Consider the following 19,375-nt stretch of genomic DNA (forward strand, 5'->3'; position numbering starts at 1 on the left):
CTGGGTAACTCAACTCAGTTCTGGCTGCTTCTGCCTCAGCAGCCCTTGTCCTTCTCCAGCTTCTCCATCTCCTTTTCGAGCCAGTCATTCCTGCTGCTCATCTCCATGTGCACGCCTGGCTTCTAGGATGATGTTCAGATTCCGCTTGGATAACCAAAGCATTTCCATGCTCAGGACTCTGAGTGTGTTCCAGGCAGAGAACAGGAGACAGAGCAGCAACCAACTCTCACATGCCCTACTGTTTGATGCATATGGAAAACCTGACAGCAATCTTTTCCTGACTCCACACCTGAAGAAAGAGCTCAAACCAAGGCCCAGAGCTCAAGAATTCTGAGTCAAGGAACAGCCAATCCCAGCTCAGCCACATGGTCAGCTGGATGCCAGGACAGAGGATGGTATGGGAGGATGGTGGCCAGCAGCTCCCTGCCCTGAGAGCCAGAAGTGCTGGTCCAACAGTATGGTATCTCCACTGTGTGTTCTCCACCTCCACTGAAACCAGAGAAATGGACCACCACAGGAGGAGCTCCTGGTAAGCCACATGAGAAAGTCCCAACAGTCACAGTGCAAAGAGTAAAAAGACAGATACACCAAGGGAAAAGAGAGAAGGAATTTATTTATTACACTTCAAATTTCAAAGCACCAAGACATGCCAAAAGACATTCATTTCCCTCAGGCATCCAGCAGAAAGGCTGGGTTGACAAATGCCACTGATGGGGTGTGGGCCACCCCAGCAAAGCCCCAGCCCTGTTGGTGCCCAGAAGCCACAGGAACTGTGCAAACCCACCTGGTTTGTGCCTGCCCTAGCAGCAAACATGCAGCTTTGTCACTGTCTGTGATGGGGCCAGATCTCCCACAAGGGAGCAAGAGCCCCGGGGTCCCGGCACAGAAATGCCCACCATAGCACCTCTGCCAGGTACAGCTACCACTGCAATACCTGTAACAGACAGAGCACTCAATGTCTCTGGGAAATTCATCTCCACAATATAAAGTAGTCGATGTTTCCTGAGAAATAAAATGCACTCCCATGGAACTCGTGGGACCAGCCACACGTACATGTATACACAAACACACACTTTCCCTGATCAAAGACCAGATGACTCCATGGCTTCCACACAAAAAAGGGGAAAAGGTTTTGCTTTGCCCCAATTAGAACTTAACTATCTCCTTGTGTTTCTCTCTGTCTCCATTCCTCCGACAGACAGAAACGCAGCGCTGCTGGGTTACATTCAGTGACATTACATTCAAATCCCTCCTGAGCACAGCTCCACAAGCTGTGAGCTCTGCTCATCTCCTGCACCAAGAAAGGAGGTCTTGGGCCAGACCAGGGCTCTGAGTAAATCTGAGGATTCTAAGAACACAAAGCTGGGAGCAAGTAGGTACAGCACCTCAGGTCCCTATGTCTCTTTCAAGGCTTAGCTGGTACCAGGGAAAGCTGGTGGCAGTAACAGCAGCCTGGCCCTGTGCAATGGAACCCATCAAAGGGCACATCAGCTCAGAGAGAAGGACACAGCAGCAGCACACTTAACCCTTGAGACTCCTGCAGTAGCAGCTGCCAGCAGTAGTGCGGAGGAAGGCCTGTCACAGAACTAAACTAGACCTCTGCTACCTTCATTCACAGCTCAGAACAGAAATTTCAGAGTGTCAGTGCTTAGATACAGAGAAAGATGCATCCCACTTCCTTTGTTCCTAAGCACCGTCAGGGGCTGGATCACAAGGTTCTGCAGCCCAATCTTCCAAAGTTGGGGAGAGCAGGATCAGGGTAGCTGATGGGCAGTGAGCCCTTTTGTAACCACACCAAGAGAGCATTTCCAGTGTGGTTCCAGCACACAGCCTCTGCTGAGGAAGCCACAGAACTCTGACCAGCAGCCAGGCCTCAAGCTTGCAAGAAACCCCAGTTTGCTGGGATATGTTCCTCAGCCTGCAGGCACCACAGAGCCTTGCCACCACTGGGGAAATCAAATCCTTCAAAACAGCAGCACAACAGCAAGCCCAGGGTGACAGCCAGGCATCACCAGTCCCGTTCGGAGGGCTCCCGGTAAGGCAGCCCCAGCTGAATGAAGACATCTCTCTCTGTGGGCGTGGGCAGAGTATGGCCAGATGCCACCTTGGCACCCCCAGGGCCTCGCACCACGGCCGAGCTGAGCGCGTGCTCCGACAGGCTCATGCCCTTGGTCTTGGCCAGGGCGCGCATGGAGCGGTTGAAGTGAGCCGAGCCCGTGAAGTAAAGCAGGGCACAGGCGAACTCGCGGTACGGCACCACGATGATGTCCAGCCGGCGGTGACGCTGCGCCGGCCCGGGCAGGCGGCACACGCCCAGGTACTTCTGCTGATCACCGTTGTCCTCCTGACTCACCAGGTCATCTGTAAGGAAGCCTGGGAAGAGAGAACAGGCCAAGGGGAGCTCAGTGGTAGACAGACACCTCCATGCTGAACTCCCCACTGCCCAGAGAGCAGCAGAGATGTCTCGTAACATGCTGTGGGACCCCAGGTATAACACAGTGAGCTGCAGCAATATTCCCTCCTTAAAGCTACAGTTGAGCCAGGTCCAGGGACAGTAATTTTAAACACTAACAAGATGTCCCACCCTTGGGAGAAGTGATCACCTATCCTTCAATGAATGCCATCCACCTCATTGCCTCCTTGCCTTGGCCATTCTAAGAGCAGCTTCCTCGCCCTCTTACCGCTCCTGCGGAGGCTGTTGAGCAGTTTGCTGAACACCCCACGGTGAGACTGCCCATCTGGGTGAGTGACCAGCACATCCACATCTCCACAGGTGGCCTTCCCCCGACGGTAGGAGCCACAGGCAACACACACGAGGCCAGGCTTCAGGGCCAGGGCAGCTTGTCTGACCTTCGAGAAAGAGGGATGAGGAGTCAGAGGCCAGCCTCTTCATGCCCTTTCCATCATGTCAGCAAAGGATCTCATGCCTGCCTTGAGGCCTGTCCTGCATTTCTAGAGTCTGCATACACTTGGCAGGCATGGCACACTACTCCACGAAGAAGGCTGGCCTGCTATCAGGGAAGGAGTGAGCCAGAGAAGCCTCCACCCAGTCCTGCAAACATCCTGCACAATGCCACACCATATAGTGACTGGCCATCAGCTCTTGGGAGCACTGGGTTGGGACAAGCAGGAATATGAAGGGGCAAAGTACTGCACAAGCTTTCAGAGCCTTCAGTTTCTGAGACAGCATGAGATAAGAGGTTTTTCAGCTGTCCTACAAGCACAAGGCTCACTAGCTCTGCCCACAAAGCAAATCAGTTCAACAGGTGATAGTCACAGGCCCTGTTTCAAAAAACAGGGATGGGCTCGTGAAGTCTCTCCAGCAGGATCCAACACAGCAGGAAATCTGTGCGTACCCCTTGGAGTTCACTCCTGGAAGGAGCTCTGCCTCTCCAGGAGAGCTGGGCTTCCTGACCCAGAAAAAGCACAATTGTCCCAGCATTTTAGACCAAAGGGCTGCCAAAATGCTGCTGCCAGTCTTCAAACACATAATAAGAACTTCCCCTATTACAGTCTTCTCCAAGCTGGACCCCAGCTCCTGTTTTGTGCAGACAGTGCTAACTCTGACAGCTTCATTCATTACATGTTTAAGAAAGGCTCCCAAGTCCCTGACAGGCCTAAAGTATTCTTGGCCTGATTGTGCCAATCACCCTGCTGGCAGCAAATAATGAGGGGCTCAGCAATTTCTAGTGATGGGGCCATCACAGAGGCTGGGGTTCAGCAAGGCAGTGTCCGTGCCCACAGCCCCTTGTCACTCTTGGGGATCATCCTTCATTAGCAAGAGATAAACCCATTAACCTTTGCCCCAAAGGTGCTCCAAGAAGCCACAAGCCTTTCTCATGCGGAGCAAGCCCTCCTCTGGTGTTTTTGCCCCCCTTCTGGCTTTAAATGAAGATTTCTAGAAAACTCCCAGCCCCACCCGAGAGCCTAAAAGCTCCTCAGATCTCACTGTGACAGGCAGCACAGACAGTGACTAATCCCTCATTCTCTCTCCAGGGCCTGGATCAGAGGTGTGCGCCTGTGTATGGAGGGAAGCACAGTAATCCCATCAAGATAACAATAGACCCACTCCCAAGAGCCAGCTCCTCAGCCCAGCCTGCCTGGGAAAGGGACCACTCACCACCAAAATGGCTAATCCGGCACACAGTACTGACACCCCAGCAGGAGCCTGGCAGGAAGGTATTCTTCATGGCCAGGCCCTGTGGCCGAGTGACAGGGTCACACTGGCTGGTGCTTCCATGGTGACTGGAGAGCACAGGGGTAGCAATGACAGCGTGTCCTCCAGGCTCTCTGCTCACATTAGGATACATTGGCTTAGCACCCCGTAGTCATGGAGTGCCACAGCATCCAACAGCAAGCAGCACTCATTTGCAGCCTGGATCCCCCTGGATATCCTTGCTGCTTCCACCAAGGATATCCACTCTCTGTTCTCTAACTGACAACTAGATCACAAGGTGCTCACAGCTTCCTTTGAAGAAGCAGCACCAGGGACACCTCAGCTGAAAGCAACCATTCCAGACATGATGAGAGGCAAGAAAGCAGAGCTAGGAACCTGCTTATCTCACCATGCCACATGCAGCCTTCTTCAAAGCAGTGCGTAGGACTGATCCCTGTGAAGTATCCTCCTCCTTGCCAGGCACTCAGACTGAACCTTCTTATGGGGCAAGGTAGGAGCCTTGTGTGCCCATGCCCAAAAAGGGTCCCCCAAGCACTGACCCCACTCAGAGGAGAGGCTGAAGAGCTCAGCTATAACACGAGGGCTATTTTCACAGCGTGTACCTTCCTGTCATGTCCCAGCAGGTACTGCACTCTGAGGGCCTGGAGCCAAGCTACTCACGGTCTGCTCTATTTCCGCAGCTTCCTCCCGAGGCATGCGCTCCAGGAAATCCGTGTAGTGCTTCAGCCCCACAGCCTGCTGGCTGGTCAGAGTAGCCTTGGTGCGGATGTCATCCAGTGTCCTGAAACCCTAGTGCAGACCATGTGCTGACATTCAGACATCTACCAAGACTTTGCTCTTCACATACTTTCCACCAAGATTTGGGAAGACTGTATTTAGCCTGTCTCAAGTTCAGGCCAAGTCACAGCTTCTGAGATCACATGTAGAGAACACTTCAAGGCCTGGTTCCTAAAAGAAGGCATTTAGGCAATTGCACTATCCATGCACACCTCTAATCTCCACCTCCTCTCACAGAAGGCTACTGCTCTTAAGGCATAGTGTCCCTACACCCTAAAGGAAAACAAACAAGTAATGCAGGTAAAGGAACAACACCCACAACATCCCAATGAGGGAAAGCTGACAGCATGAACACAAATGTATTTTTAAGACAGTCAAGAATCCAGTCACAAACCAAACACTACAGGAAACCAGGCTTCATTAGCTCATGCTCAGAAGACAAACTGCTTTTAAAGAAGGAACCCACACAGTGGGCTGGGCTGCTCCTGTTGGCACAATTATTTCAACCTGATTCTTGTAACTTCCAGACAAGATGGATGGCTACTCTGACAGCTACAGGTCAAAAGCCAGCAATTGCATCAGGAGCTCTCATGGCCAAGATGCCCTGATTCAAGCCTGGCTCTCAGCAACATCATTGCCATGACCAGTGTGACATGAGCTCCAAGAAGTGATGCTAGAGCAGAAGCAGCATATATCCCATTCCTCTTCTCCACATCTTTGTCCTTTACCTGCCCCAGCACAACTAAAGTCTCAGCTGGGTGCTGAGACACAATGGGACCCAACCTCATAGTTCCTCCCAAAAAAACCCAGATTTAAATCTTACCTGTAGGTATTAACAATTAAAACCTATTTGTGAAAGTAATTCTCCTACACTCAGCAGCAGTCTTCAAACCATGACCTGAAAGCCTCTTGTGTAAGGCACTGAACTTACCTGCTGGTACCACATCTGAGCTGTCTTGACCCCTGCTCCCCAGATGTTGGAAAATAACTCCAGCACAGGCACACTCTCACTGATGTGATCCAGCTTGCGCAGGTGCCCACTCTCCAAGATCTCCAGGATCTTCTCTGCCATCCTCTTCCCAATCCCAGGGATTTTACAGGCTTCCTAGAAAGAAACCCGAGCTGCTACTGGAAAAGCAAAGATCATAGACAAGCTGGGGAGCTGCTACTGACTCAGAGCCTGGTTATTCATTTGATGAGTAAAGGGTAAGTGGTAGGACTAGTCCTGCCTGATGGTCTCCTCTCTAGCCCAGGCTTACCTTGGCTGATCAGTTCAAGTGGAAAAGGACAAGCCTGCAGAATGGGACTGAAACACGAACACACTGAACTGCTGGACTGCCACAGCCCCTAAGACTCATATCCATTTTGTTTTACATATTACCAATTTCAGTGGCCAGTTGCTGTTGATGAAAAGGAAGATGAAAATGATCCCTGCATTGTGTCTAAGGAAGGCATTTATCTTGAGAGTGTCCAGATTTGGCCCTAAAAGGCTCAGATTCCATTTTTCTATGGTTCTGCAAACACTGTGTGTGGTCAATAAATCTCAACTTGCACTTGCTATACAACTTCCATTGAAGGTCTTCTCCCTGCTCCACCCCCCTGGGGAGGTGTTTTACCTGGTAGGAGGTGACTGGTTTATGGTAGCTCTTGAGTGCATTGATTGCTTTGGAGTAGCCCAGAGCTCTCCACTTGTCCCCCTGGACAGAATAAGCCTTTGCCAGCACTTCCAGCTTCTCTGTGATGCATTGGTTGTGATTTTCCTTCTTGGTGTTGGAAGACTGGGCACAAACCCACTTGCTGGGAGGCTGGGCCACTGTGTAAGAGCTGTCACTAATCTCCTCTGATGATTTCACAGGGTAGTGGCCAGAAATCAATGCTTCCAGGTCTCCCTGGGTAACACCAGCATCTTCTCCTTCACTGTCTTCATCATCAGAGTATTTCTTTAGGGAAAGATCAAAAAGCAGCCATGTGAGAATAAGTGCATGCCTCATATGTCCCTTTGGTACGAGCTACTTCTGAGATTAGGAAGCCAGAGCACTAACCACCCTCCCTCCTGGGCATGCCACGCTCCAAATGCCACCTCTAGAAGTGGCTGGTTATATGCACACCACAGTTCCTCACACCTCAAGCTACACATGCACATCTCACACTGCACAGGAGACTATACTGCTGTCTACCTGTGATTCAAGCACACAGTCCCCTCTTACAGCCAAGCCCCTAACTGAGGTAAGACACTAAGTGAGCAACTGCTGCCAGCAGCAAGGTATGACAATGCCAAAATCCCTGGCTAGCAGAGATGCTGACTCCCTGTTCCCACTGGGAAACCTTTAGCTCGTCTGGTGGCAGCATAGGCACACCTCTCACATTCAGACTCAGCAACTTCTACCCCATGATGTAGATGACAGCAGATAGGCACTGAACTTTGTTTTCAGTTTACAGACACAAAATCTTAACAAAAGTAGTAAATTTAAACCCCCTAATTTTCCCCATGGCTATCTGCAAGAGAAAAGGGGGAGGAAGGAATGACACAAAGGACCTCACATTCCTCAGTGACAGAAGAAAGAACCAATGTGTGCATTTGCTGATACCCTCAGAATTAAGATGCCTCTGTGTAGACTTAAGAAACAATGAGCCTCGGCTTCAGGTAATGAAGAAAAGGGGATAGAAGTGGAAAGCTGCACAGAGGCTTTGCAGACTACTTTGCTCACTAGAGTCCCATCTCCCCTGATTTATAAACAGGGAGTCTATGAAGATCCAAGAGCTTCTGAGTTGTGGAAGTAACTCTGAATGATGCAGGGTTGTTTGGGATCAGTCCAGCAATTACATCCGGCACACCATGCTCTGTTATGAGTTTCGGCACAGTGTGAGCCTAAGTAAGAGCCACATCCTTACAACCTCTGGTTCTGCTGGCTGAGGAGGCAGGAGGTCTGGAGACACATAGATGGGATGTGTTTTGCAGTTTAGTTTTATAACTCTGAAAACTGGGTAAGATTGAAGATTTGATAGACTTAATCAGTTTGTCTTGAAATGCTACTCCCTTGAGATGCTGTTCTCTCTAAGGGCAGCAAAGCCTCAGAAGGCTCAGATAAGTCAGTAAGCCCCTTAAAAGCATATAAAGGAGCACGTTATCCATTCACAACACAGACAACCCTGCAGCTGGAGCTGGAAGCAATTCCCATCCTCTTGGCCAGCAGTGTCACAGAGGTGAAACAGCCCTTAAACCCCTGACTACACTTCATCAGCAAAGCTGATGGACTCTTTACAACCACATGTGCAAAACCAACTAGTAGCAACAGGCTACTTGAGAGGGAGACAGGCAGCCTGGGGTGACAGCTCTGGGTTCACAGAGAGTAACTGACACTGCTTACAGAGGCTGCCTTGCAGACAACTACTGCATCTGGATGCCAGTCAAAAAGTGGTTGCTAGTCTGACTGTAACAGGATTTCCTCACAGGAGCTTACATCCAAAGGCAGAACTCCCAGATTAGTCTCTGTTTAGTATGAACCACTGACACCCACCATCTCCTAGCGAAAAAAACATCCACCCAAGCTAGAAAAGACTCTGTGTTTAAAAGCTGCTTCTAAACTAAGTTTCAGCTTTATTGTTGTAGCTGGGTCTCAAGCGGTTGGTATTGTCTTTAAAGCATATCCTACTCCTCCCCAAGTCACACAGATCTAAGCTTGGGACAAGGGATTTTACTGAAATGTCTACAAATGTGGCTTTTGTGCCCTCGGGGAGCTGCCAGGTAGAGAGTCATTGCAGGCTTTGGGCAACAAAATTTTGGACTGTGTTGCAAAACAGATGCCAGCAATACAAGGCAGCTGCAGGGGATGTTTGAGGTAACTTTGCTACAGATAGATCTGAATGACACGAATGCCCAAGAAGAATTCAGCAAATTTGAGCAAAAATACAGAGAAAGGCAGGAAAGCTAACAGGAGGCCAGAGAAGCTGACTCACAGCAGAAGCCACTAATAACCCAACACAGGTATTTTAAGGACACCTCCACGATCCTCCTGGTAGCAACCTGATCCACTGTACAAACATGTGTCTGAACAGGGTGTTTGCCAAGGAGTGGAGAAGTGGTCCTTATGGTTCAGGCAGGAACATGGGATGAAGTATCAGAGACAACTTCCTGAAAAAAAGATATTCTCAGACAGGGAATATTCCTCAAAAGGACATAAGTGAGTATCACCATAGTGAGCCTTGGCCTTATCAGAGAACCAGGACTGTTTCAGCTGGAAATGTCCTGATTTAACAATTTAGGGGTGCTGTTTATATTCTTAACACCAAAAAAGGACAAAGAGAAGCAGTAGCCATGTCCACAGGCTGAGTCTGGCTCACTGGAAATCCAAACACCCTCCCTTTGCTAAGAAAATCTCACATGGTATCCTACAGGGATGCTCTTAGCCAGGAAAAGCAGCATGCAGGATCTGCTCACAAGGAGATTGATCTGTGCAGGAAAGTCTCACCTCAGTCAGTTGCTGCTGCCCGAGGGTGCCCAAGCCTCGCTGTGAGGAATCCTCTGCCTGGGATTCAGTACTCGGTTTCACTGCTCCCTCCTCTGCTGTGGGCTGGATTTTTTCTCTGTCCAGGATCTGTAGCTGTTCTTTCTGGAATTTCTCCTCCTCCAGGTACCTGCCATGGACCAGATGTCTCAGTACAGGAGAAGGAAGCTTGACCAAGAAATCCTTCTGCATGTTTTGGGATGGACCAAACAACCCACATGAATTGTACTCTCTCAGATCACAGATTAATTACTCTGGTTTTAGCTCAACTCCCCAGTTAACATTTACCTTGCTGACCTGCAACTTCCACTCCTACCTACCTCACTCTTAGACTCTCTCTCCAAAACATAGCCAAAACATTCTGATCCTAATCTGTGCCTGCTGCTCCATTCTTAATTTCCTCTTGTGCCTAGTTTCAAATTTCTCTCTACCTTTCATCTGCAATAAGTAAGAAACAGTATTTAATTCTCCGTATTTGTAAGAGACATCTTGTTATCACTGATGGATTAGGAAGAGGTGCCTTTAGCACCTGTGGCAAGTGACAGGACTTTTGGTGGTACTTCTGGGCCCTGGTATATGTTTTGCTACCACACAGAACTTTAAATTATGCTCACAGGAGCTGCAAGGAGTTGCAGTCCAAGATTTTGAGCAGAGGTCAAATTGTAGTGCTGTTCAGTTTAGGATAGAGGAAATGCAAGGAGGAATGGCAGTGCTGCATTTGCATACCTGCGAGGGATAAAGACACCATAGCCAGCAGTACTCAGCAGCTTCTGGTCTCTAATGCAAGCACTAAGCCAGGCTGCCTTCACCAGCTGCAGCCCCGGGCGCAGCTTGGTTAATCTGAGGAGCCGAAAGGCGCGCTCACAGTCCATGTCCTCAGCCACAATGACGTGTGTCACCTCCGAGGAGAGCTGGCTGTGAACGACACCCCCGTTCTGGACAATCTGCCTGTGGAAGATCTCAGCCCTGGTCTGGCCAATGCCGGCTTGCAACACGTAGGCGATGACTGGTTTCAGCCACTCTGCTGAGGAAAGCACAGGGGCAGGGACACAGTGAAAGTGCTCCAACCCAGCAGGGCTACATCTCTCACACGGGACTTGATGGCACCAGCCCTGGCAGGCAGTCTTTGGGGGGCTCCAGCTGGACACACCAAACCAAGCTGGCTATGACCACTATAGAAAACACACTGAGAGCCAGAAAAAGCCTTTGGGGAACAGCACTTGCAATTAACACGCTGGGTATAAGTATTGTATCCTGCATCACAGGGACACAGGGCTTACCCTCAGGTATCTCTGTTCCTTCCTCTTTCGGGATTTTTGGAGGGATGCTTTTCTCCGAGTCATCCCTCATCTTCTTCCTCTTGGGAAAGGCTTTGACAATCCCTCGTGGTTCCATAGGCCCGGTGGGAAGGTTAGCAGGAATTGCTACATACAAATAAGAAACAGCAAGTTTGCTTAGATCTTACCTAACCACAACTCCAGATTCACTCACGTTGCTCACTGTCTTTGTTGTTTTGAAGTTCTTTGTTGTTGCCTTTCAAAAATGCTAACCCTGAGGGGAGGCAACCAGAATCAAGAAATGCAGCCCACAAGGTCAGAAAAACCAAAGTCAGAAAGTCACTTAAGTTAACCCTACCTGAATGTCTTAGAAGCCTCTACAGCTGGGTTCTTACAATGGAAAACATTCAACTATTTTAACATTTTAGAGCTCCTATCTGTTCAGCCTAAAGAAGCAACTTTATTTTCCAGGTATTTCTTAAGCACATTCCCAAGAGGGAAACACTTCTCTTGCCAGGGCTGAAATCCAGTCACCTATGAGACAAAACACTGATTGACACCAAGGGTTTCACACAGCCACAAGAGGAAAACTCCCAACTTGGCTTCATCTGGAAATAGCAAATTACTGAAGATTAACTAGCCAAGTTCAATGTGGGTACAACTGTAGCTTTACCATGATAAGCCTCACAAATGCAAACTTTGGAGCTTGAACTACCAGGAACAAGGAAGCTCAGTTTTTTATAGCCCAAATAAGCCCCTTCCATGTGGCTGCAGTGCTGAGTAAACACCAGCTTGGTTTCTCTCTGTGCAGCACTGTTTCTCTTACAGCTCTCACATACAGTCCACCACAAACCTATCCTACCAAACCCAGAAAAGCTGAAAATGGTCCCATCGGGCCATGGCTTCCTGCTATAGTCCCCTTCTCATCTGAGCACTAAACATAATCCTCTGAAGACCAACCGAGAGCTCGACTCAAGCCCTCACTTCTGTGAGGAAGAGTTCAGCTTCATGGGAACAGAAATCCTGCTACATTTCTAAAACTCACCTTCGCTGAAACGCTTCAGTTTTCAGGGCGTTTTGACCAAAAAAAAAAAAGCCCTCTGGAAACAGTAATCCTTTCTATTAGATAGAGAAAAAGCCCACACCAAAAGCCCGCCAAGGTTCTGGGTGCCCAAGTACGTTCCAGGGCTCGGAAGCGTGTTTCTGCAGGCTGTATTTTAACTCCCATAAACCACAACGCACGCGCCGGGCACCAAACCTGCCTTGCCAGCCTCCTCAGGCCGCCAAGGTTTCAAGGCCACCAGCTCGGGGCTGGCAGCACCCACAACCTCCGGGGCAAGAACGACCCCCCCCCCAGACCTCGCGGCTGTGCCCGGGGGAGCTGAGGGAAGGCAGAAGCCGAGGGGGGACAGCCGGAGAGGGGAAGGGCCCCGAACGAGCGCGGGGCCGCGGCCGGGCAGGGCCGCGCTCAGCTCGGCCGGGCCGGAAGCGCATCCGGGCGGCGGGCGGAAGTTTCCGCGTTACCGCGGCGACGGCGCGGCCGCCATGGCGGTGCCGAGCTGGCTGGAGCGGCTGCGGGCGGCCGGCAAGACGGCGCTGGTGCAGGACGGTAACCGCGGGCGAGGGTCGGGATAGCCCTCGACTGCCCCCGCCGCGGGATGTGGGGTGGCCCTGCAGCGAGCGGGCGCGGAGGGGAGCGCGCCTGGGCACAGCCCCGCACCCCGGGCAGGGCCCCAGGGAAGGACACACGGCCATCAACGCGGGCAATGGGAACGGGGTCCCGGACAATGGGATAGGGCCCCAGACAGTGGGACACAGCCCTACACCCAGGGGTAGGTGTATCCTGTTTCTTCTCACACCTGCCTTGCCTCTAGGGAAGCGGAAGATCCACTACTTGTTCGAGGATGGGAAGGAGATGGCCGAAGAGTACGACATTAAGACTGGCCAGTTAATAAGTAAGTGGTGCTCTGCAGGGCAGTGGGTCTGTACCCTCAGGGCTGGGGTGTTGAGATGGACCACCTGGTCAGGAACAAATCATCCCTGCCTATTCTGGGAGACAGTCATGTCTGTAGCAGAATTTTGTAGGGACAGAAGTAGGGTCCAGTTTGCAGCCAGGGTTCTCTGACTTTTATGGCATAGCAGACCTTGCTTTAGCCCAGGATTTCCCCCAAACATCCCATCTGTCACAACATGGATGGACTAGATGGGATTGCCATCACAGTTGCCAGGCACCAAGTCTGTACCACATGAAGGGCTGAAATATGCTTTTTGGTGGCTTTTGTTACCGCAAACAAAGTGTTGTTTATAACTCTTGTCCAAAACCACATCAGCTGCAGCGCAGCACCTGTCGCAACCCCACCATGGCTTCAGCACCAAGTAGCAAAAAAGGCATTCAGCACAGAATTTCTGACCTAGGAATAGGCCAACTAGCAGATCAACTCACACCAAAGTCAAAATTACTGGAATTAAGATACATATATTCATATCATCTCAGTCAGTTGCTGGAGTTCTTAGAGAGCAGAAGAATGAAAACCCTTCTTCTCTCTTCCTCAGGTAGAAAATGGCGAGAGAAGAACACCCTTGGGGGCACCGGCAAGTGGCAGGTGGAAGTGGGAGAGCCAACCTCGCCACTCCTGGGAGCACTGGAGTCAGAGCTTATAACAGAGAGCAGTTCAAATGTATGTAAGGGTCTGCATCTAAAACTACTTTTGTCTTGTGCTTACAACAGTAGTTGGTAGAGCACAGGTCACCAAGAGACAGCCTTAATGCACCCAGCACTCTGCTACAAATCACCCCAAAACTGCAGGGCTGAGTAGAAAGAAGGCACAGCTTAGGTTTTTTAGGAGTCTTCAAGAGATTTGTAGTTTCCTTAAGTAAAGAAACTGTACTGTTGTGTTGGCCAACTACTATCCTGTCTTGAAAGAGCAGGGTGACAGGAATGCCAGTGGAGTATAGTCAGAGGATAGAAAACAAAGGTGATAGCAATGAAAGGCACAGGCAGTGCATAGCAGGCTGCTCCCTAATAGAGCACAGTTTGGTTCATCTTCACACCCCTCTAGCTGAGGGCGCAGCTGTTTTAGTCTCTCATTATCTTTTCAGAAGCTGTGCTTCTGAAACACAAGCACAGCTCTGCACCACAAATTGGGGCAGAGCTAGGACTGAGTCCAGCAGGTTCCTAGAGCAGGCAGAGCTCAGTATTTGGTTGTCTGTGAGGAAGAGGCCCCTGTAACCCTGTACTGCAAGGCTTCCTCACTGTTCACTTTCAGTGTCCCTCAAGCAGTGCCCTGAGACACAGCAGAACAGCCCTAGCTGTAGGAAAGTGGTGCTCAGGCAGCTTCTTGAGTTACTCCTTAATGCTCCAGTGTGAAAGAAAAGCTGTTCCCATGTGGAGTCTCACAAGGTAGTACAGGAAGGAGACAGGGAGGAGAGGAGACAGCTGGAGAGGCCTTGCTAAAGGTACTTGTTTGCTGTAGCCTATCTTCATGAGGAAGGATACCCTGAGCAGCTTCCAGTGGCGGATCCGTAACCTTCCCTACCCCAAAGAGGTCTACAGTGTCTCCGTGGAGGAGGAGCAGCGCTGCTGCGTCATCCGGACCACCAACAAGAAGTCAGTAAGGACAGCACTGCTGGTGCTGACAGTCCCTTGGGGTGGGCTGGCACAGGGAGCAGGCTAGTGATTGCACAGGGGGCTGTCCCCTCTTCTGTTCCCTGTGTGCAAGGGCTGAGGGGCCTCACCTTGCAGCACATGTCTCCTGCTGCCCAGTTTCCACTCCCAACTGCCTCAGACACATTTACAAGTAGGGCCCCACAAACTCTGCACTGGCCATTGCAAACTCATCTTGGCTCCTGTAGGGTGGTGCTTGCGCTGTTCTTACTGTCAGATGTCATTTTCTTAGAAAAATAAAGTAAGAGTCTTGCAGGCCTCTTGAAGCTAGAACATTCCATTTTCTCCCTCCGATTTAGTCACTGCATCTCAGAATGCTGCAGGATTCAACATGGATAGCAAAGTCGTGGGCACCCAAACAGATCTCCCTGCATAAACATGTCTGATAGTGATGTGATCTGGAGGTAGCAAGCAAAAAAGACAGACTGAATCTGGGAAGGAAGTGCCACAGTGTTCCACCAAGAGAGATTTGAGATGGGAGGAAGAAAATGGAAAATGCTGTTAAAGCCACATCTTGTAGTGTGTCAATATATGGCATCTCACATGGAATGAAACGCACACTGTGTCCCAAAGCATCTACAGCCTCAGATAAGCCAAGATGAGCTGTAGTATTGGGGAGTGCACCGGGAACGAGCCTTGGGAGCACAAGGGAAGGTGATGGAAGTGGCTGTAGGTGGTGCTGTCGGCACAGAACTGCGGCCCCTCTGCTGCCGAGGGCTTCGAGATGCGGCACCCGCGAGTCTCCCGGCAAAATGCTGCTGGAGCTCTGCACATCAGCATACCTGGGGGCTCAAAACCGGAAGGCTGGGAAGAAGGAAGTTAACCCATAGAAACAGCAAGCAATTACAGCTCTAATACAGAAAGATGTTGGCCTAAATACACACAGAGGGATTCACAGAATAGTGGTGCTTTAGTAGGGAGACCCATGTAGCAAAAGAATGAGATTCCCATCGGTCACACATGGATATCCGTGGAGCTAGGACAGGAATGGAGTACTTGATCCTAAATCCAACCACATACCGTCACAGACATGCTTATCTACTCGCAGTCCTACTGATAGTGGTGTGTATGTGGAAACTTCCTGCATAGGTGCCATAAGGTTATGATGTAGCACTGAGGCTTTACCTATGCCCTACCTGACTTCTGGCTTTTTTGTACCACTCTCAGGAGAGTCTTCCATGAGCAGCTGACACTTGTTCTCTCACAGACTAGTGCCAGAGGACCCAAGAGCAACTCATGGCCTGTGTCTGACAGTTAAGGACTTTTAGAATTAAAGCTGAAAGCCACTTCACTGAGGACAAGAATGACGTTGCTGTCAGTAGGGAGCAGGGACAGACACCAGCACTAGCACACTTAGTACAGGCTCCAGGATATCTTAGATCATTTCTCCTGGGTCTTGGCCAGGGCAAGGCACCACTCAGCAACTAATTCCAAGATAGCAACAACAGCATGGAATCCACAGAGAGAGCACACATCACTATGGAAGAGAAAGGAAGCCTCGGAGCCTCTCCAACCCTTGGAAGTCAGCCATGCTGCTTCTGAGCAACAGAGCTGTGCTGACCGCCAGCCAGAGGCACAAGTAGCAGGATGGGCTGCCAAGTCACTACTGAGTAGCTCAGCTCTAAATTCTCGGCATACCAGTAGCAGTTTTCCCTACGGGCTACAGAAAGTGGGTTTCCAGTAGGAAAATAACAGAGGTAATTTCACATACAAACTGGATCTCGGGCCAGGACTTGGGGCTTAGAGTGTAATACTGCCCCTTGGCCATGGGGTGAGAGGAGAGGGCAGAGAATCAGCCTGCATCGGCTGGGATAACCACCCATCAGCTACCTCCCCAGCCCAGACAGGAGCTCTTCACTTCCACCAGTCGCTCTGTTCCCTCTGGCCACGGCAAGGGCTGCTCAAGTGGGATTTGCTTAAAACCTCTTGCTGTAAAATAAATCCATTAAACTGAACTCTAAAAACAAACCTAGAAAGCCACCTCCCCAAACGCCAAACCTGATTCAATTATTGTAGTGAGAGGCAGTGGTAATGTTAGGAGGAGGAGGGGTTGGTAAGGCAGATCTGGTTTCCTTTGATCTTGTCACAGATTTTAGTTTAAGGCCAGCCAAAGCCATTCTTCTCCTCTTCTCCTTAGTCCTGGGGCAGCAGAATGCTGCTGTTTCATTGATGACTCCCAAGGCCCTTTGAAACAGTGGGTTTTTTCTGTGTACTGCTTTTTTTTTTTGTCTAATCGGTAAGAAGTTAACACTTCCTTAACATGTCTTTGTGTTCATCTAATCTCTGCTGTTTAACCTTTGACATCTCCCTTATTATCCATGTCTGCCACCTTTTCCAAATACCGACAGCAGTGACAACACAGAACGGTTTGAGCCCTGCGGTAACAAGCCGTGTACATTCCTCCCACTGCACCGGGAAAGCCATTTGCCCTTTGTAGCTGTTTTCACCGTGACTTGGAAAATAAACTGCAGTTTGGGCAGAGGTAGCTAGAGAGGCCAAGCCTCACACATAGACAGCTGAATTGAGAACCACCCCTCCTGATAGCAGCCACTGCCTATTCCCACTCTGCTCCACGCACCTCAGTACCAGCTACAGGCCAATTCCTTGGAGAGGCTTGCCCACAATAGTATTGGAAGAGACTAAGAATCCAGCCATGCCTCTGGGTGGGCATAGGACCACAAGCCAGTGTATTTGGTGCAGCCCCAGAGAGAAGCAGTAGATGCAGGGCAAGCAATGCCAAGCACAGAAGATCTCAGGCAAACACAGACACAGGTCTACAGGGTTCTGGCTCCAAAGTCTTAGGAAATCTCTTAGCTGGAAAAACCTCTCTGTACTCTGCTTAGATGTGAGAGGTTATTGGAAGACTGAGATATAAACCAGGGAAGGAACAACTAGGAGAGCTGTAAGTGCAGAGGAGCACCACAGCCACCATGCAGGAGATGCTGCATGGAGATGCTGCAGAGCAGAGGCTCAGGTGATTGTGGGCAGTTACACCTGGAGATCTGTGCCTGGGGTATGTATGAGCACCACCGTGCCACCAAAGCAAGAAGCTACCTAGAAAATAGAGCAAGAAGTTAAAAAGAGGGGTTTAGGAAGGATTGCATCACAGTAAGTCATATGGCACAAGAGCTTTGACAGCTATTTTGACAAAAGCTAAAGGAAGCTGTTACTTTAGAGAGACCATGAGCAGGGAAAAAGACAAGGAACACCTTGGTAGGGCTGAGTAGGCTAACCATAGCTGGCACTACACATACAGGCAAGCTGGAGGGACCAAGCCTGCTGTCACACACCAAAGCTCTTCAGGACTTTGCCAGCTCTGGTTTGCAGTTTGGAAGTTTGTTTCTAGTGCTCCTGCTAACCTGGGGGCACCAGCAGGCACACAACATGGATAAGGGCCTTCTGCCAACCCTGAGAGGTCTGTTGTCCTCATGTACACTTTGTAGACCAGCAGTCTGTGTCTCAGCACTCCTGGTGTCAGAACAGAAACCCCACCTTCCTTATTTCTGTCTCCTCTCTCATTTGTAGGTACTATAAAAAGTTCTCTATTCCTGATCTGGACCGATACCACCTCCCCTTGGATGCAGCTGCCCTGAGCTTCACCCATGCCAACAACACTCTGATCATCACGGTGAGGTTTTAACCATGCAGATCAGCACTCTTTATGTCCACAAAGAAGCTAAAGTTCTTACACGTGGGGAAATGAGGCAGAGCTGAGGGTCACCCATACAGCTCCTTCTCTGTCACACAGTCGGTGGGAGTTTCAGATTACACTGGGCATGCTGACACTAGCCTAGAGATCCCTAGTGGCAGGAGAGGCCCTGCTTGCTGTTCAAGGTGACATGCAGATGGAAGAGTGTCTATCATGCCCTGTTTACCATGTATTCCCTCCCTCAGGCCTGAGCAAGTCTCCACTCTCAGTGACACTAAGTTTCTCTTGTCTCAGAGCATAAAAGCCCAAGGATCTGCTGCACTTGGAGGTCTTGGAGTCTTAAAACAGAATAATAAAAAAATAATCACCTGTTGCTTTGTGTCAGAGAGGAAATACTTCCACACACATGGTGGAAGCAAGAGACTAGCAACATGGACACACACTTTTTGTTGCAAGGAGCAGACAGATGCTTTTGAGCAACAGGTGTTTGCCTTATTCAATGCAGAAGTCAGCTACACAGAGGGCACACCCTCCATGAGAAACCTGGCAGTAGATCTGGGCTGCACATGCAGAGGAAATGGGCCAGGAGGAGCACCTTGAGTCCTCCTGAGCTTCTGTTTGATGCTGGCCAAACCTTACAAAAAGCACCTGCATCCACCACTAAGCTGCAGCTGGGTGAGAGGCCTCTGAGGGGAAGACAGAAGAACTGCAACTCTTACTTCTCTCTGCATTAAAAAAAAAAAACCAAACCAAACATATTATATATATATATATATATTTATATATATATATATATAAAAACAACACTTGTGAGCATATGATCAGTGAGCACAGCAAGGATCTGCTTGCCAGGATATTCCAGAGGGGTTGGTGGGGGCCAGGATTCCACACCTAACTGGAAAGTTTTACTTGCATTGTAAAAGACACTCCAGAACTTGGCAAATGTCTTTGGCTTGATGGCACCACCTCTCTAAATGGGCTTCAGAGGCTGCTGGTAATGACAAGGCCTCCCTTGGCAGGAGGGCCCTTGCTGGGCTGGCAGCAACAGGTTGCAGTTGGTCTGCTTGGAGCAGAGGCTGAACAGGAGTTCAGGAGTGCTAAGGGCATTTCTCTGTGTCCTACAGTACCAGAAGCCAAAGGAGATCCTGGCTGCAGAAGAACAGCTGCAGAAGGAGCTGAAGAAGATAAAGGCAGCTAACAGTGGGGATGGAGACTGTAAGACCCAGTAGGCAGTGGCTGCTAAGAGGTTGAGGTGAGGGGCAGCTCTCTGGCACAGCTTCATGGTATTTATTTTGCCTTATCTAATAAAAATGTTGTTGTTGTTAA

The 19,375-nt window shown here is 49.9% G+C and overlaps 2 protein-coding genes across 4 annotated transcripts; one reads left to right on the forward strand and one right to left on the reverse strand.

Annotated features, from left to right (window-relative positions):
* Positions 1-593: 593 nt before the first annotated feature.
* On the reverse strand, positions 594-12,217 carry POLL (DNA polymerase lambda). 3 transcript variants are annotated; one of them, XM_053948793.1, is made up of 9 exons: positions 11,782-12,217; positions 10,740-10,883; positions 10,186-10,483; positions 9,424-9,589; positions 6,571-6,894; positions 5,886-6,059; positions 4,838-4,966; positions 2,682-2,850; positions 594-2,373 (listed from the first exon to the last, which is right to left on the reverse strand). In XM_053948793.1, exons 2-9 carry the CDS (start codon positions 10,852-10,854, stop codon positions 2,009-2,011), a joined length of 1,740 nt encoding a protein of 579 aa, XP_053804768.1. In that variant the 5' UTR covers positions 10,855-10,883; positions 11,782-12,217; the 3' UTR covers positions 594-2,008. The 3 variants fall into 3 exon arrangements, with proteins under 3 accessions (XP_053804768.1, XP_053804769.1, XP_053804770.1); XM_053948794.1 differs by lacking the exons at positions 4,838-4,966; positions 11,782-12,217 and having other exon boundaries at positions 10,740-10,841; XM_053948795.1 differs by lacking the exons at positions 10,186-10,483; positions 10,740-10,883; positions 11,782-12,217 and adding an exon at positions 9,780-9,887.
* Positions 12,218-12,239: 22 nt separating this feature from the next.
* DPCD (deleted in primary ciliary dyskinesia homolog (mouse)) lies at positions 12,240-19,375 on the forward strand. Its single transcript, XM_053948799.1, has 6 exons — positions 12,240-12,345; positions 12,611-12,691; positions 13,290-13,414; positions 14,210-14,343; positions 17,926-18,028; positions 19,174-19,375. Exons 1-6 carry the CDS (start codon positions 12,282-12,284, stop codon positions 19,276-19,278), a joined length of 612 nt encoding a protein of 203 aa, XP_053804774.1. The 5' UTR covers positions 12,240-12,281; the 3' UTR covers positions 19,279-19,375.

This window comes from Vidua chalybeata, chromosome 8 (assembly GCF_026979565.1).
Source record: "Vidua chalybeata isolate OUT-0048 chromosome 8, bVidCha1 merged haplotype, whole genome shotgun sequence".
Lineage (NCBI taxonomy): Eukaryota > Metazoa > Chordata > Aves > Passeriformes > Viduidae > Vidua > Vidua chalybeata.

Excerpts from the sequence above, each read along its gene's own strand:
- POLL (XM_053948793.1), bottom strand. The coding sequence starts at position 10,854 with ATGGAACCACGAGGGATTGTCAAAGCCTTTCCCAAGAGGAAGAAGATG. Across the intron at positions 10,484-10,739 it reads AGGAACAGAGATACCTGAGG|CAGAGTGGCTGAAACCAGTC; the intron begins GTAAGCCCTGTG and ends TGCTTTCCTCAG. Across the intron at positions 6,895-9,423 it reads GGCAGCAGCAACTGACTGAG|AAATACTCTGATGATGAAGA; the intron begins GTGAGACTTTCC and ends CTTTCCCTAAAG.
- DPCD (XM_053948799.1), top strand. The coding sequence starts at position 12,282 with ATGGCGGTGCCGAGCTGGCTGGAGCGGCTGCGGGCGGCCGGCAAGACG. Across the intron at positions 12,692-13,289 it reads TAAGACTGGCCAGTTAATAA|GTAGAAAATGGCGAGAGAAG; the intron begins GTAAGTGGTGCT and ends TCTCTTCCTCAG. Across the intron at positions 18,029-19,173 it reads ACAACACTCTGATCATCACG|TACCAGAAGCCAAAGGAGAT; the intron begins GTGAGGTTTTAA and ends TGTGTCCTACAG.